At 44.7% G+C, this 19017-nt stretch overlaps 1 protein-coding gene across 1 annotated transcript in view; it reads left to right on the top strand.

The window, feature by feature from the left end:
- The first annotated feature begins 809 nt into the window (after positions 1-809).
- LOC147678550 (extracellular calcium-sensing receptor-like) overlaps positions 810-19017 on the top strand; it is a 165163-nt gene continuing 146955 nt past the window's right edge. The window contains exon 1 of the mRNA XM_086946596.1: positions 810-943. Coding sequence (XP_086802722.1) covers positions 888-943 — 56 coding nt within the window. The 5' untranslated portion in view covers positions 810-887. The remainder of the gene's footprint in view (positions 944-19017) is intronic.

Raw genomic sequence — 19017 nt, forward strand, 5'->3', positions numbered from 1 at the left:
ACCTTCTGCTAGCAAGACCTAAGGGGGTTAACAGAGGTCAAGTGCTAGCTCCCTGCGGCTGTGACGGAAAGTCTCTGCAGGATTCGTTGCACTTTGTGTTTTTTGTAATCTGTATGAATTTCCCCGTAGGCAATCTTTAGTTCCTATTTTAAAAAAGATGAATTTTAAACAAGTTAGAACATCCATTGTGTATCTCCAATTGTTGAAGGATCTGTGAAATCAAGGTACTGTGTGGATATGTAGAGTCTGTTTATTTAGATATGTTTTTAGCTGATTTACTGTGCTGTACTGGACCTTTTCTTTTAAATTGTGTTAATATCTAACTGTTTTTATGCATTGTATCTGTGTAACTTTTATGGTTTTTCAAACAAAAACCAAATAAAGTTTATTGACTGACTGACTGTTTATCAGTATAAGAATGACAGTTAACTGTTTATATCCCTGTAAATAAAGGCCAATTACACCACTTGTCAAGTCTGATTGCTGGGTATTTCAAATATTGATAGTTTCATTAGCAACTCATATGTGACCTCTCTTTACTGTAATGTTAAGTTTCATTATGTTGTAGCCAATTCCAATCTGTATCCATTTAATATCTTTTGAAACAGCAACACCACATGCTGAAGTAGGGAAAATTGGGATGTTTGTATTAAGTAGAGAAATTGACACAGTTTCTTCTTTGGGCAGGTGGCAGAATGTCCTTCAGGAGCAGTACCAAGCTCCTCCCATTCTGGAGGGTCATCATATATTGGGCCAAGCACCTCCTAATTTTATGGTGTACAGCCCTGCTCGTGGAACCAGCGTGCGAGCTTCAAAGATCTACCATCAATGGCTATTCAAGAGATGAAAATATCGTAATCGGTGGGACATTTGCTGTCCATGATGCAATGAAGTACCAGACAATCACCTTTAGGGAGAAACCTGCTAAGATCGCATGTCACACGTAAGCAATCCTAGTTCAACAAGGGTTTCAGTAGCACTTCTCTTTTACGCTAAACTTTTTCCCAGCCAAAGATGAATGTTAATGCTTAAGCTAAGTGATACACAACAATCTATTATTCATCTCCAGTCGAACATTTCTCTGTAGACCTGTTTGCCTATGTATGTACTTATACTTGTTTTGACAAGTTCAATGTATATTGACAATGAATGCTCCAATGACCTCTGCTGAATTCCTTACTTTGAATGTTGCTGCAGTTGAGAACAAAGTTGAGGTTATTCAAAGCATATAAGTGGAATTTAAGAGAACATCTGTAGTTTGAATTCCCAGGAAATTTATATTTTGATTTTGAAAAAGTGGTGCAGCTGCACATTAAGGTGTATATATGTAGACATGCCTCAACCTCCCAAAACTGAAGCGGCATGCATTGAGCCAATTTTTATTAATTTACATTGGTAAAGTTGTTTATTGGCCCACAACTAGAATAGCCAGAGCTGCAATATAATGAATGATATGGATATCAAATTCCCAATTATGCAATATCAGGGGGTGCAGCATGTAGGAGGGAGGATTTAGCAAAGCTGCAGCAAGACAAGATTGATGGCAATTGGCACAGTTGGAACAGTGGACTCAGTGATTAAATAGTGGGTTGAAATATGGTTGAACCAATGTGAATTGGTAAAACTGCACTGGTGTTCTCGGTACTGAAAGAGCTGGGTGGCTGAAAGTCAGTACTAGTACTGAGGATCGTTGAACTTTCAATCACACTAATGCATTATTGGTGACGTTCATCCAATACCTTTCTGTAGAACATCAGAATGTTGGGACCTCAATTGAAGTTGGATCAAAGACATAATATTGATGCAGGCAATATCGAAACCCAAACATATTGGAAAATAAATATCTTTAATAAAAATATCACTTCCTGTACTGAACTAATAAAACCATAAATATCACAAATAAAAATATCATTGCTAAAAATATCGATTTAGGCTCATATTAAAAAAAAAATTCTGAAACAAAAATATCATCACATTTAAATAAACATATAATATGTCAAAAATATTGATTCCCACAATAAATATAAAAAACACTTTTTATGTAAACCAATGATTAAACATAAAATATTGTTTACAAATGTACAAATTAAAAATAAATATATTGCAACACCAACATATTTATAATTCACCCCAATGAAATTTATAGCAAAATTCATAACAATATAATCCCAAAAAAGTGCATAGATATACACATATATACATATATCTGTGTGTGTGTTTGTAGATAGATAGATAGACAGACAGACAGACAGACAGACAGACAGACAGACAGACAGAGAGAGATAGATAGATAGATAGATAGATAGATAGATAGATAGATAGATAGATAGATAGATAGATAGATAGATAGATAGATAGATAGATAGATAGATAGATAGATAGATAGATAGATAGATAGATATATGCACTGACAAAAAAAGGTTAGAGGGGCGTTATAGTTAGGTACAGAATTTAGTCACACAAAACCAGAGAAATTCAGTAGTTTTATTTACTTGAGCTAACTATAACTTGCATCCCGCAATGCACTGCTTATGACCTCACAAATGAGGGAGATTGCGGCTAGTGCCTATGTGATGGACGGTGGCAGGACTAAATGCCCCGGCAGGCTTTGCCACCAATGCAGCCTGTTTTTGTGACTGGAGGTGTGCACATAACCCTGTTGGGGCTCCTGCAGCACAGGAGAGGGAGATCTCGGCTGGTGCTTGCATGAAAGACACACGGCTCAGCAGCCTTTGCCGCCAATGCAGCCTGTTTTCATGCCTGAAAGTGTGCACTTATCCCCGCTGGGGCTCCCGCTGTGCGGTAGGTGCGCAGTATGCACCCAAACATGCACCGGGCAAAGAACGGGCCAAGATGGCTCCATTTAAACCGTCGTAGCCTGTAAGAGGCTTGGCTGCGCCGCCCCCCTATTTTTATTTGGTTTCAGTCTTTTCATTTTGAAAGATAAAACCCACCCTCATTGCCAAACCAGGAGTTATGGGGAAAAGGAAGGCAAGGCCAGATACTGGAGGGAGACACAAATTCAACCATATACTCAATTTTGATGATGCCTGCAAACATCATTTCCAAGAAAATAGCTCTAACTGAAAGACATTTATCCATTGAAAACCTCAGAGGTGAATACAGACAGCAGCTGCAAACTGAGACTAAGGATATAGTCATTACATCACCAGGACCACAGGTGCCCCTTGTCCCTTGTCATTCCGAGGTTGAGCTGAACTCCCCTGTGACTGATAACAAGTCGTTTAAGGGCCTCTGGTCAAAAGAAATAGGGGCGGGGAGAAAAGATCCACTGACACGGAAAAGGGGACCCATCTTGTCTCACGTTGGAAGGTTTGAGGCACTAACAGGCCAACATATACCCCACAAAAATAGTCTCACCTGTGCTATGGAATTAGTTTTCTCTTCCCTGGGTCAGGGCGGCCATGGGGGTCCCTCAAGTGTCACCAATATTAATGCGAGGTTGCACTGGTGGGCCCGAGGCAGATTGTGCCAGAGGGGAACATGGATATGAGGGGTCCTACAAGGGCCTTGAGTCAGACTGACCCACAAACCAGCCCTTCGTTGGCAACACACACCAACAGGCAGGAGGACACCCCACCAGCTCCCAAGCAGCTAAGGGTCATTGTTCCTAGTTCAATTTCCCCCAATGGAATTCCCTCAACACATTTGGGTGACACAGCAGTATTACATCTGCCACCTTAAGCATCCTCCCTGGTTAGTATCCTATTGGGGGTACCTCCTGTTAAGCAGGGTGCAAGTGGGACCATGCTGGATCTCATACACAAGGTAAAGCACTGGTATGATAATACTTTAGTAAACAGGCATATTTTGTCTCCCCACATTAAAATGACTAGACGAATGGGGTTGGTGGGATGTACAGTGGAGAAGAACACGGACGGGGACTGTATTATGGTTACTTTTAGGCACCCAAGATTTACTAATGCATTTTTACATAGCAGCCTACTATTGCAGGGCAAGGAAAAAAGGATTAGAATTGCTCCCCTACAGCATTTTTATCTTCTGAACCCACCCAGGTCAGCAGGCTGAGGTTGGACTACTATAAGACCCACAGCAAGGAACCCGAGGGCTCAGAGGGAAGTGTCAGGATTCAAGGCATTACTACACAACAGGTTTGCACCATTGGGTAGGTTGGATGAGAATGATTGACTGTCGTCACTATCACTGTCCCCCATTGGCCTAAGGCATCGGATCCCTTAAGCAGGCAGGGAAGACATACCTGAAATTTTGTGTCCTTATATCCCTTTATTTAAGGTCATGACTTCGACAATCCTAGATGGCTAGATTGTTTTGGGAGCCGTCATAATATAGCTATGCAGGAAACCTGGGGCAAAGAAAGCTCTTTCCTTATAGATTGGTTCATGATGTTCTTTAAAGCTGCGCTCCCCTCGCCTGCAGGGTGTGCTAAGGGCAGCCTTCTTACTCTAGTATCCCTCAAGATCCCCTGTATTACGTCTGTGATGGAACACACCGCGCCAAATATTTTTGCAGTTGAAATGACATTTACCAATAAACCTCCCCTGTTGGTGGTGAACTTTATAATTCTTTTTGCAGGCAAACAGACATGAAACAGATTCACTCTTGTAAGCTTTTTGACGGTGGTGAGGGTAGGGACGCCTATTATCAGGTTACTTTATAACATTCACCTGTGTCAGCAGTGTTGTGTCCTCTCGAATAACACATTTGATGCTATCCGCACTCAAAGGCACTTCGAGCACTCCGAGCAAGGCAACATTTTAGAGGAGATAATGGTGGCCAACAACTTGTTTTGTCTGGAACAGAATGGAGTAGGTGAATCCATACATTAATTTACTGGATGGGGCTGTTCCTCCACAATTGATTTTTATCATCCTTTTGTCCGTTTTGATCCCAGCCATAATATCCAGGAGTGTTTCTTGGAATAACTTTAGTGACCACAACGGATGTATGACGTTACAACGCATACATTCACAACGCATACCATTACAACTAAACTTTTACAACGCAGGATCCATTACAACGCATGCCATTACAACGCACCTGCTATTACAACGCATGCCATTACAACGTAAGTATGGGTAAGTATATTTTTTTATTAATGGGAATGTAATAGTAGTGTAAGTGTTGGATAGTGTAGGGGTTTAAGTTACTATTCTAACACCAGGTGGGTGTAATAGTAGGGTAAGTGTTGGATAGTGTCGGGGTTAAAATAACTATTCCAACTCCAGAGGGGCGTAAAAGTAGGGTAAGTGTTGGATGGTGTAGGGGTTAAAATGTAATTAAATACTTAACCATACTTATGTTGTAATGGCATGCGTTGTAATAGCAGCTGCGTTGTAATGGCATACGTTGTAATGGCATGCGTTGTAATTGATCCTGTGTTGTAAAAGTTTTGTTGTAATGGTAGTGCGTTGTTTTAGTTGCGTTGCAATGGCTGTTTCCCGACCACAACCCGATAATGTTCGTTTTTGCCCAGGATTTCAACCAAGAAACCAGGAAGAAAAAAGGGCATCAAATAACATTTGCGTTAAAGAACAAGCCCGGAGACTGAAATGGGACAGGATAATTTCAAGGGAATGTACAGTGGGCAGCTTACGGAGGCAACAGATGGGCTGTGGGTACCGGATAAGACATCCCACCACTGATATTTAATATAGACGAAGTACGTAATGCCATCACTGCGACTGCAGGGGCAAAAGCTCCAGGCTCAGATGAGGTTTCCCAGATCTTTACAAGGCAGATCCTATAACTTGGACAAAGGTGTTGACCTACATATTTAATGTGACATGTAACCATGACCTCAACTTACATAGTCCAAAGCCATTATACTACCCATCTTTAATAAAGGGGCAAGGGATAATCCACTTTGCTATCACCCCAACTCACTTCTAGACTCTGCTGCTAAGATCATGGGGAAGGTTGTCCTCAGGCGTTTACCATCTTGGCTGGATATATCAGATATTATATCATAGTTGCAGTATGGCTTTAGGCTTGGGAGAGAGACCCTGGACCATTGTATTGACTTAGAGTTGCTCATAGGTAAATACACTGTAGCCAAGGGGGGATATCTGCCCTTTGCCTTTATGGATCTTACATCAAACTTTGACAGAGTAAATAGATTTAAACCATGGCCCATTCTCCTGGACATGGGTATTGAACCTCAGATAGTGGCCTTCCTACATAGTTCACATTATAACCTATCGTCTTCAGTAAGGTATGATGAGAATGCCAGCTTCTAAGGTTCATGGGATGTCCTAAGAGGGATAAGGCAGGGGGGCATTTCAGCTCTGTTGCTATTTACACTATATATTAATACACTGGGGGAAGCCCTTATAGCCTCTTGTGGGGGCATTCTGAAAGTGGGTTCTAAGTTCATAACAGCCCTCTTGTATGCAGACAATGCTGTCCTGATCGTGCGGACTGATGTGGGGCTAAAACGTCTTTTAACCACTTTTATAGACTTCATGGACTCCCTAGATCTGTCCACCAACTACTCAAAATCCCATACAATGGCAATTGGATGTTGGAAGGCTGCCAGAACCAATTTCTATGGTAATGGGATTGAACTCACCAAAGTATCATCATTCCTGTATCTCTGAGTACTCTTCGATGATAAGGGGTCATGTCTAGCACAAAAATCTCTGAATATGAATACCCTGTTGAGAGCTGTAGGACCGACTACTGATTTTGATAAGAGGCTTGGAGCCACACCAGTGCATGCTATGGCCAAGATATATCGCGAGAAGTGTTTCGTAATGGCATGTTATGATTGTGATGTTTGGGGGTACAAAGACACACGGGAACCCCAAGTGAAAGAGAACAAATATTTACATAGCCTTGTCGCCGTTTCGGCTTCCACACCATCTTTGGCAGTACATGAGGAAGGTGGGCCTTGGCTACATCACTGACACCTTCGCCCTAGCACCTATTTTGCAATGGCTAATAATCTGGTCCAGCCCTGCTCTTGATTTAAATCATCTTGTGATCAAGGATTGCAATTCACCCGCTGGTGCACTTAGCATACCATGGTTAAGGTAGGTCAAGCAGATGCTGATGAGTGTTGGCAGCACAAATCTATTCACAAACCTCAGACAGCTGCGAGAAGGGGAGCTCAAGGTCTTAAATAAGTTGTTTTTATCTAGGTGGCAAAGTGTTAGAGATGGTAAGGAGTTACTCAAGCCCATCGTGAGAAAATATGCTCTATTGAAAACATGCCCCGGGGGAATCCCTACCTGTCCTTTGTCACCAACACCCACCAAAGCTTTTTTTAACAAGGTTCAGGTTAAATCAAATCTAATGGTCCCTAGCTGTCCCAGTGGTTTTCACAAACACTGTGACCTAAACCTCTGCCCATGGGATAACTTTTCGGACCAAGACATTTTGCATTTTATGTTCTTTTGTGATTTTTATCAGGTTTTAAGGTCCAGATACATCCTGCTGTTGGTGCAAAATAGCCACTTTGCACTGGTAAGACCAGCCCTGATATTTTTACAATTGTTGTCTTCCCCTCAATTTGCTATGGGGTAGCATGCTTTCTTGCTCAGGCAATCAGACCTAGGACAAAATACTGTTTCTATTTGATTAGTGGCTATCCATTACTTTACTTGATGCTATGTGGGGATTGCAAAGGGGCCGACCCTCTGTTTGCACTTTATTTACTTGGTACTGCAAAATTGCACTTGTGCTTTTTCATATGACTGGCTGTTGTAGCTACGCTTATTCCAGCTTACATCACTGATGACATCTCAAATGATATCACTGATGACATCATCCAGGGATTGTGAGTGTTTTGAAAAGTTATTAATTTTTAAAATATATACTAAGGTACTGCAACCGTTAAATTAGTACACCATGTGCACTACTAATATGTGATATTATTTCAAACATATATTATGTGAGTGGCTATGTAACTGTGTGCATCTGAGAGTGAAGGGGTGTGTGGCTGTATGAGTGCATGAGTGGGTGCATGGGTGGGTGGCTGTATGGGTGAATAAGTGGGTGTGTGAGTAGCTGTATTGGTGAATAAGTAGGTATGTGAGTAGCTGTATGGTTCAACGAGTGACTGTGAGTAGCTGTATTGGGGAGTATGTGGGAGTGTGAGTGGATGTATGGGTTTGTGAGTGTGTGTGAGTGGATGTATGTGTGTGTGAGTGGGTGTGTGAGTGAGTGGTGTATGGGTGGATGAGTGGGTGTGTGAGTAGTTGTATGGGTGACAGAGTCACTGTGTGAGTGAATGTATGCACAGGTAACTGGGTGTGTAAGTGGCTGTTTGGGTGAATGAGTGGCTGTTTCAGTGGTGTTTGGTTAACTGAGTGGTTGTGAGAGTGGCTGAATTGGAGAATGTTGAGTGGAAGTATGGGTGACTGAGTAGACTTGTGAGTGCTTGTATGGATGTGTGAATGGGTATATAAGTGGTTGTGTGGGGATGTGAGTGGCTGTGTTGAGAGATTGTATGGGTGTGTGAGTAGCTGTATATGTGTGTGAGTGGATGTGTAAGATGCTGTATGGGTGAGTAAATGTCTGTGTGAGTGGCTATATAGGTGAATGTTGCAAGGTAGAATATTGTGGGGTATGGCTGGGAGGCCTTACCTTACAATATTCTCACAATACACAAAGATGGACTTTGGATTTAGCAACAATGATCCTTAGCTCATTCCTGTAGTGGGCAATAAGCAGTCAGGCATTACTGTAGGAACATGTGTTAAGCATTTTATTGTACTGTTATGATGCATAAGTAATTGAGACAACGCAAAAGAAATTCAACACCAATTTATAAAAATAGAGCTCATTTTTTATATAAATATAGACACCAAAACGAATTTTATATCATATATACAACCGGAGTTGTGGATCATAAAAGCTTTCAAAAATAGATGCAGTAAATCTTCAAACTGCTCCAATTGAAGTGAATGGGGGGAAAGACAGGTGACACTCTGTCTCTTACAGGGTGAGTTTAAATGAACCCTCTTGTAGATATGGCTATGCGTGTCCCGTCTAGACCAAGTTCCAACAGTCATTACTTTGTTAACTTGCCCAGTGAGTCCGGGTGCAGAGGTGACTTGGCTGTCCTTGGTATTGAATGGGATCCACTGAAGCTGTCAAATTACAGCTCTTGACAAAACTACACTTGGAGATGGATTTCCACTCTAACCACGGAGAGTGGAGACCTTTGGGGTCCTAGGACCCGGGATCAACAGCTGGATTTCTTCTACCTTGCTCAGCAGATCTGGGTGCGGAGGTAGCTGGCAGTTGTCAATCACTGGGGCAGGCCGCACCAAAGATGCTTAACCACACACTCGATGACTCCAAATTCAGGATGCAGGAACACAGCTGCAGAGTCATTGCCAATGTCATTTGCTGTCACTGTGAGGTGCTCTCCGGCTGGAGGGATATTGTTCAAGAGATCGATCACCGGACTGGCGATCACCAAGCCTTGGCTGCGGCAAATGTAATCCATGGTTGCTTCAGCAACTGTAGGTCAACTGGATTGGAGTAGCAACTTGAAACTTGGGGAAAGCTTAGCTACCACCACGGGCTTGCAGGACACCACTTCTCTTCAGGCCCTCTCTCGACAGGCCCAGCAGGTCGCAATTCCTGTCATGCAGCAAGATGGTTTTCCTGCAGATTGCAGGGGACTAGTCCCACCAATCCAAGGGAGTCTGCTTTAGTTTTTGGCATCCCCTAGAGTCCCTCTTGCTGGGAACAATGAGCTTTTGCCAGGAACACACAACAAACACTTGCTTCCTGTATAAGGTCGCTTCAGTGCACATAAGTGTCCTATCTTCTCAGGGCGTGGCCAAGCTACCGACCAAGATGGCTGTGTAGCCCTGGAGCTCTACCGATCCATCTGACATCCTAGCTCTTAAGCCTGAAAATAGCAAGCCATCCTGCCCACCGAATGTTGCTCTATGATCGTGAGAAATCCGCTGACCTGCAGCACTGATCCCGGTGTTTCAGGGTGCCTGGAATCCAGAGAAACGTGGTGGTAGAGAACGCCACTGCTGTGATGACGCTGGGAGCGGCCAGACCACACCAAGCACGTGCGGCATTGCCGATAGCTGAGGAGACCTGGTGCTAAGATTCCTTGAGGCACAGACCAGAAATTGCCATCCCGTGGGATTTTAGAGCCTGGAGGCGCCAAAAACGGCTGGCGGAATTGAGGAGCCCGGGATGTTTCCCCCATAATGGCAGACGGCGTGGACCATGCCTGATCTTGTGCGGCCCTGGCGGGGTAAGAGTGAGAGGCCCGCTGACATTCTGCACCCCTTTCTTTTACAGTCGCATCCTGAATGCTCTACCCCCGGAGCCCGGCGGTGACAGGGGCCACGGTGAGCCTGGGGGCCGACCTCCTGGTCGGGCGATATTGTGGCCCAGGTGCGTGGGGGCTGGTGGCTCACCGATGCCTGATTTTATTGTGGGCAGGGCCGCCCTAAAGGGGCTGCTACAGTGCCTGAAACAATGTTTTTGGCCTTAATTACATTGGCCCTGCAGAGTGTCCCGGGACTTTGTTGGACCGCCTGAGTCATTTCTTGGGAACTTGTCTACTCCTGAATAAACACAGCGAGTTAGTGCTGCACAGTTGAGGTCTATGTTTGCTACAACAGATTGTGGCTACTACTGGCTTTTTCATACAGTATATTACGCACTACTGAAACTTTAAATCCCGACCCTAACTGCGGAAAGAAGGTTAGGGAAGAACTTAGGAAATTTGTGGTTCCCCAAACTGAGGAGCTTATCAATATCCTATTGAACATTCACTCAGGCTCTCCCCTTGATGCAGTACCAGCGAGAATTCTTCGTAATCATATCCCGCTGGTAGCGAAGCACATAGGTAACTTGGCTTCACTGTCTTTCCAGGAATGTTCTGTTCCGGATAGCTGGAAACTGGCCCAAGTCGTTCCAATAAAAAAGAAAGCCCACATAAGCATCACGCAATTAGACAACCTGAGACCAATCTCCCTCCTCCCCTACTGTGCGAAGGTAGTAGAAAAATTGGTCAACCGACAGCTGGTGAGCTTTGTGGAGGAAAACATGCTCCTTCACACGTCTCAATCGGGATTTAGAGCCAAACACTCGACAGAGACCGCCCTCCTCCTATCAACAGAACTGCTACGAAGTAAGGCGGATGAGGGTCACACGGCCGCACTGGTCCTATTGGACTTAAGTGCGGCGTTTGATACCGTATCACACCCCGTATTACTTGACCGCCTGAATGAAAAGGGAATAACCGGTCCTGCACATGAGTGGCTGGTCTCCTTCCTTAACAACAGGAGATTTCAAGTGCACTGCCCACCATGTAAATCTAGTATAAGATGTCTCAGGCAAGGGGTTCCTCAGGGCTCAATCCTGAGCCCCACTCTATTTAATCTGTACATGGAACCCCTTGCCAAATTGGTGGAGTCATATGGTGTTGCAATAGTCTCTTATGCAGACGACACACAACTGGTGATCAATCTATCCCGTGATCCAGTTGTGGACGCTGAGAATTTCTCGGCCTGCTTGGTGGCACTTGACGGCTGGATGAAGCAAAACTGTCTCCGCCTCAATGGTAATAAGACGGAAGTTCTTATTGTAGGCCCCTGCCCTTCCATTTGGACCTCTGCTTGGTGGCCCACGGAACTGGGCTTGGTCCCGGCACCAGCAGACACCGTCAAAAACCTTGGCTTTCTTCTCGACTCTAAGCTAGCATACACCAATCATGTTGGGAAGGTTGCCGGAAAATGCTATGGACTCCTGAAGGTCCTGAGGAAAGTCCTGGACCTTTTGCCCCCCAGCTCCAGAAAAACTATGGTACACGCCTTGGTCACCTCCCACCTAGACTATGGGAATTCCCTTCTATGCGGACTCAGCAAGAAAGGACTAGCACAGTTACAACGCGTCCAGAACGCAGCTGATAGATTGGTCCTTAACCTCCCTAGGAGAGCCTCTGGGAAACATGCATTACGCTCCCTCCAATGGCTCCCAATAAAAGAACGAATCAAATTTAAAACTATGTGTATAACCCACCGTATAGCTCACAAAAAAGCACCTCCTTATCTTCAGGACCTGCTTCCAGTCTATCGTCCCTCACGTCCTCTGAGGTCGATGGGCAGCATGCTTTTAGTGGTGCCTTGTATACATAGAGCAAGGATGGGAGGTCGTTCCTTTAGACATCATGCCAGCAATGACTGGAATAACCTACCCATCGATTTGAGGATGGAGCCGTCTGAAACCAGGTTCAGACAGAGGCTGAAAACCAACCTCTTCCCCAAGCTTACTTCAGCATAGCAGGCCAGGCTCTCCTTCTGTGATCCAGCTGATGAGATGTAGATAGGGCTGTCAGCGCGGGGACGCACTGTTCTCTGTGCAACCATGCGCTTAACAAATGTCATTAACCTAACCTAACCTAACTACTATCAGCAAGCTTGGGACTATTAATTAAATCGCTTAGCAGACATTCCGGCCACATTGGAAGGTATGGGAAAAAAATACCCTAAGCAGAAGTTACAGCAGTTTTCCAAGCTTGGCGCCACTACAGCGATGGCTGATTCCAATATGGCGGAGGGAGGTGGTGAGGGGTCATGTGCAGCGGAGGCTCCCCACAGCTCAAACACCATTATGGCGGAATTGAGAGCTGGCTTTCACTCCCTAAATGGTCGGTTCGACTCTCTGGAGAAGAGATTGGACACTATGGGAACTCTAATGAATATACATGAATGGTGTCTGGACAAGGCTGAGGGAAGGGTCTCCGATCTGGAGGACGGTGCCGAGCAATCCGAGAAAAAGCTTGACCGTATGGAATTTTTTTTAAAGCCCATAGCAATGAAAAACAAAGACTTGGAAGCGAGTAATTGACGTAATAACCTACGCATTCTTGGGCTCGCCAAGTCCACAAATGTTGGCAGAATGGACCATTTTGTTGAAACATTGCTCACAGATCTGTTTGGTAAGGAAGCGTTCACTCCCATGTTCCTAATTGAGAGAGCTCACCGCTCCCTGGGTCCCAGTCCAAATCCGGGCGCTCCTCCCAGACCAATCATTGCTAGCATGTTGAACTATCGAGACCACAACACTGTGCTACGACTATACCGTGAGATGGGAACATTGTCCTGGCAGGGTTTCATGGTATCAATTTTCCCTGACTTTACTGCAATGGTACAAGAGGCTCAGAGGAGGTTTGCGGGAGTGAAGGCCATTTTGAGAAACTTGGGACTCAGGTATGGCATGCTTTACCCTGCTCGATTGAGAGTGGACGCAGATGGGAAGACTTGAGTGTTTGATACACCTACAGCTGTCCAAGAATTTTGTTGAGACTTTAAAAGAGTGGGGAGCTCCCAAGCTGGGTGTCTGGCTGGCTCTTCTGCGCCGCAGAGTGGTTTGACTGCCAACGTACAGTTGTTTACATCGGACTGAGTTGCATAGCACTATGTCGAACTGGTGGGCTACTATTTTGTGTTTGTTATATGGCTAAGAGCACATAGTTTTATGGTTCATCCATTGTTTCATATTCTACAAGTCGGGTGGATCGGTGAGGCGTTCCCTCCCCTCTAATGTTTATCACCTTTGATTAGTTTACTAGTAGATTGCATATGTGTGACCGCTTTTTGTCACTGAGTTGGGAGAATAATGATGCATGTTTCTCATTTGGTAAAGGGTTATATCCCTGCGTTGGGGTAAGCAGAGATGGGAGGGGGAGGAGGAAGGGGTTTGTACATTACTATTTCAAATTATTGCCATGTCTGGTATGTTATTTGTTCATATGGTACATAGATTTCCGCAATGCACACTTACACACATGGATAGACACTTTCCCTGATGGCACGTGATGGCTTGTCCATGCATACTGACCTCACTCCTTACTTGGAACGTGAGAGGATTAAACAACACTAGAAAAGGTAGACAAGTACTAACCTATTTCCAAAGACACCAGGTAGGTGTAGCATTCCTCCAGGAAATGCACTTGCCCAAAGCTGCGGTGCCTTCGTTTGCATCAGCTTGGGTCCCCAACAGATACTCTATTAATTATAGCTCTTACGCTAGGGGTACAGCTGTGCTCATACACACACAACTTCCGTTTCAACACTCAATGACAAGTGCTGACAGTAAGGGCCGTTACGTGATTGTGATAGGACACCTTATGGGGCACAAAATTGCATTTGTTTGCCTATATGCCCCTAAGGTGGATGATACAGACTTCTTTAGAGCGCTCCACTCAAAACTCCTTCAAGTGGACGCAGAGCACATATGCATGGGTGGGTACTCCAATCTCCTTTTAGATCCACTTTGGGATGGCACATCCACATCAACTGATACCAAACCCAGAGCTCGTAGTGCCCTGTTGGAGCTGTGCGAGGACTTTAGATTATTAGATGTGTGGAGACACTGCCGCCCGGGCGAGCTGGCTTACACACACTACTCCACTCCGCACCATACCTGGATGCCACTAGACTATTGGTTAGTGACCCCTGCATTAGATGCCTGGTTTAAAGTGACCCTACATCTGCCCAGAACCCCTTTGGATCATTCGCCTGTGATCTTGACCCTAATAATCCCCAGACCCAAGGGAAGTGAAAGGCAGTGGAGGCTCCCTGGTCAGGCTTTACTTAATACCGTATTTAAAGACGAGCTTCGAGAAGCAATAATAGAATATTTCGACATCAATACTGGATCAGTCTCATCATGGGCTACACTTTGGGAGACCTTCAAAACGTATGTGAGAGGGGTGTGCATCTCTAAACATGCTGGGGTGTTGCGAGATCTCAGAATAACACTCAAACAGATTGAGATGCAGCTGAGTGCATTAGACCAAGAGTCAATCTTGCACCCAGATCGGGACACACGAAATAGACAGTTAATATTACTAATGGAGTTTAGAGAGGCCGCAAAGCGCAAAACACACTATCTGAGTAAATATGTCACAGCTCGTCGTTACTTTATTAGTGCTATAGAACCTATTAACAGCTCAACAGCTCCAGGTCTAGATGTGTTCACTGGCGATTTCTATAAAATATACAAGGAAATACTTGCTCCATACTTATTGTAAGTTTACAATGAAGCTCTGGAAAAGCAGATTCTGCCTCCCACTTTGCGTGATGCTGTGATTATAATGTTGTCAAAACCAGGCAAGGACCCGTCCTTGTGTGGCTCATACAGGCCCTTGTATTTGTTAAATTTGGATTACAAAATACTTGCCAAAATGATAGCACTTTGCCTAGCCCTGTTGCTTGACCGGATAATATCACCGGTACAGTCCAGCTTCGGGCCCCACCTTTCCACAGCATTAAATATTAGAACTCCATTTGCCAACATTAATAGGATTGACCCACAGACCCCTGCTGCCGCAGTGCTTTTAGACACCGAAAATGCGTTTGACTCCTTGGAGTGGTCTTTCTTCTGACCTGGTATGAGAAAAATGGGCATGCCAAAGGGCCTTACATCTCTCCCATTGCCCGGCTCAGACTGAACAGAACTCTCTATGCCCAATTTCAATGACACGGGGCACCAGGCAGGGATGCCCGCTGTCGCCACTGCTGTCTATAATATACTTGGACCCGTTGGTCACACACCTGCAGGAGAAACATTTGCACCGGACTTCAGTTTACAACTGGGTCTTTACTAATATCTTTATATACAGATGATGTTGTCTTGTATGTTCGTAGACCACAAGAAAATCTAGAACATCTAATCAGAGAAATCAAACATTTTGGTAGCTTCTCTGGCTTAGCCATAAATTGGAGTAAATCCGAGATATTCCCGCTGACAGTCAGTACAACTAAATGGGATTGTGAATTCCCACTGACATGGTGCGAGGGCACCACTAAATATCTAGGGATTCATCTGCATACAGAGGCTGAGCAAGGTATTTGCCTAAATTATGGACCAGCTGTTTACGCCCTGGAGCAACAAGTGGAGCAGTGGATGCAGCTGCCTCGTTCATTAGCTGGTAGGGTGGAACTGATTAAAATGATAGTGCTACCTAGATTTCTGTATTTATTCCAAAACATACCCAACTTACTCCCTAACAAATTCTTTCTCACAATGCGCTTGCATCTCATTACACTCGCATGGGGCTGGAAACTTGCTAGGGTCACCTGGGATGTTTTGACCCTTCCATATTAGAGAGGGGGCTTGGGGGTCCCAAATTTTCATATCCATTACTTGGCCGCACAGTATAGCTATGCATACTCATGGTACCACCCGGATGCATGCATCCCCTACTCTAAGCTTGAAGTTGACTTGGTCAGCCCGGCCCCACTAAACACGATCCTACCCAAAGGGTTCCCCAGAGACTCTGTCGACATACAAACACTCTCCATGACCAGTTGGGCCTGGTGTAAGCTGGCTACAGTCACCGGGAGGTGCAAGTTACACTCGCCGGCTATCCCACTTGCAAATAATCCATGGGTGCCTCTCACTGAAGAAAAGATTGTCCAAAGAACACTTGTTAGATACGCATTACATACCTTTGTGGACCTATTCCCAAGTGGGCAGATATTTCATAGCTCAGAGGATGACAGATTCCTGAACGCCTCAATCATGGACACATTTGTACTCAATAGATTGAGCTGGGCACTCTGTGCGCTGTTGCCTGAATTTCCCCTAGAATCAGAATACTTTTGCCTCCGACAACATTGATCACAAGCGCACAGGGAGACCACTTACTTTCCAAATTGTACAAAACCTCTATGTCGCTATTAAATGCCAGAGACACTAGAATCCGAGCAGTTTGGGAATGGGATCTGGGACACCCTACTGATGACACACAATGGGCTTTCTGCTGCTCACCAATCAAGGAAGTCTTATTAAATAGCAAACTAAAGTTGTTGAATTTTAAGTTCCTGTGGAGAGCTTATATGTCTTCAGTGAAACTCCATTCTATTGACCACTCCAGACCACACACATGCCCTAAGTGCGGGGCACTGCATGGTGACTTTGCCCACATGACCTGGAATTGCATGAAAGTTGCTGCATATCAGAGCGGGTATATGTTGCATTGTGTAAGATGACCGACCTAGACCTACAGCCCACTCCACAAGTTGCCCTTTTAGGTTATGTCCGGAACATACCCAAAGAACTACATTGATATACCTCAATATAGGAATGGGTAGTTGTGGAGTTTTGCTACGGGTAACTCCGCAAAGTTACAAAAAAACTCAGCGAAGTTCCGCGAGTGGCGGAGAGTATTGATAACTGCAGTGTGTGCTCGTATTCCTGCCGCTCGGGTGGAAATTCTACCCGAATGGCAGCTCGCGCTCGCAAACTTACCGATCGCAATCACAAACTTACCATTCGCGATCGCGAGCCGGAAAAAAACCTCTGCTGCACATCGCGAAGCAGAGTTTTCTGCACTCCGCGAGCTCCGCGGAATGCATAGTGCAGAAAACTACGCAAACGGAGCAAAGTTCACCGCCCAGACCTACCTCAATAGCATTATTATTAGCAAAAAGGGAAATAGCTGTGGCCTGGGGGAGTAGGTGTACCCCCACTGTTAAGGCATGATTTACTGCAACACTAACCGTTATTTGTTTTCCTCTATATTGCCTGTGACCTCCAGACCTAAGGATATCTGGGGGCCTATGTGCTAGAAATTGCTCAGCCCTTTTCATCACCATCTCTATCTAGGACAGTCCCTGCTGGGGTTGGTTGAGACTCCATGTGTCATATTAGAATGCAAATGATCAGCTACTTACCCGTAAGCAGAGATTGCATTCCATCATAGGAGAGGTCTCGCTGAGTACGGGATTGATGTTCAACTGTTAATGTGGTAAAGTGGCAATTGTATGCTCTGTTAATTTTTTCTTTATTGCATCAAAGTGTTGCATTGTGAACATGTACCTGATGATTGGTATTGCTGGAAATGGTAAAAGTTTTAAAACAAAATGGGCCCTATGTTCTCACAGTGACAGAGTCCAAAGTCCTGTTTCAGTGATGGCATCCTCTTTGTGCCGCTTCTCAGATTAAAAGTCAGAACTGAGGTTCTGGTGTCAGGGGAGCCCCCCTTAAACAATAGCTTAGGGGGAGTTAAGGGTAGGAGGGACAGAGACCAATGGGCTACTGGTCCATGCCGCTAACGTGCCCCTGTAGTGATAACATCCTATGGGTGTTCATCACTTTTCTACCCAGAGTCCTCTAATTTAGGGTCTACCAGCATGGCAGAACCCTTACTTGGCTGAAAAGACCGCCTAGCATACCTTAAAGTTGGGGCTATCCTTTTGGAGGTGTACACCTCCTGAATAATTAATTTTTCCACCTGTTGGATAGGAAGGACTTTGTCATCGAGTGGGGGGACAAGGAATTACATATCAAGGGTGGTGAAGGCCTTTGAAAATTACCGGTTTGATGACTGTAAACACTAGCCATCCTGGGAGGGAGGAGGTGTGACCTACTTCCTGCCCAGACCTTTGTCTCTGTGTTGGGGAAGTACTAGCACATCCCACCAGGAGGGCAGACTCATGGCAGCAAATGGCTTGAGGAAGCCCACCAAGGCACTGGAGCAATAAGCCCTAGGGGGCACCCACACAGGGTGGCATCTAAGTTCATGCCAGCTCATCCTCAACACGAGAATCGTATTGGGGTGACAAAGCATGTTGTTTAACACTAAAACGACACACTGCAGTTGTTCCATATGGAGCTGGATATCTTACTGTATATATATATATATATATATATATATATATATATATATATATATATATATATATATATATATATATATATATATATATATTCTTTCCACAATCCCCGGTCGAGTTGAAAAGCTGTCTTCGGGCGGTCCGAGTCTGGATACCGAGACTCCAAACAATTATTTCAACGATCTTTTCTTCTATCAAAAGATACTCGGACACCTTCCTTCTGCAAAAAACGATTTATTGCGGCAAACAAACAGCGCGTTTCGGCTGTTAAGCCTTGATCAGGTTCGTCTTAACTTGATATATCTACTGAATCAACTATTCACACATCTTTGGGCAGTCACACACCCCCCACCGAACCACACACACATTCACTGTCCCATACAAATACTCAGTTAACTAATCAATA

Source organism: Lissotriton vulgaris, chromosome 12, assembly GCF_964263255.1.
Source record: "Lissotriton vulgaris chromosome 12, aLisVul1.2, whole genome shotgun sequence".
Classification (NCBI taxonomy): Eukaryota; Metazoa; Chordata; class Amphibia; order Caudata; family Salamandridae; genus Lissotriton; species Lissotriton vulgaris.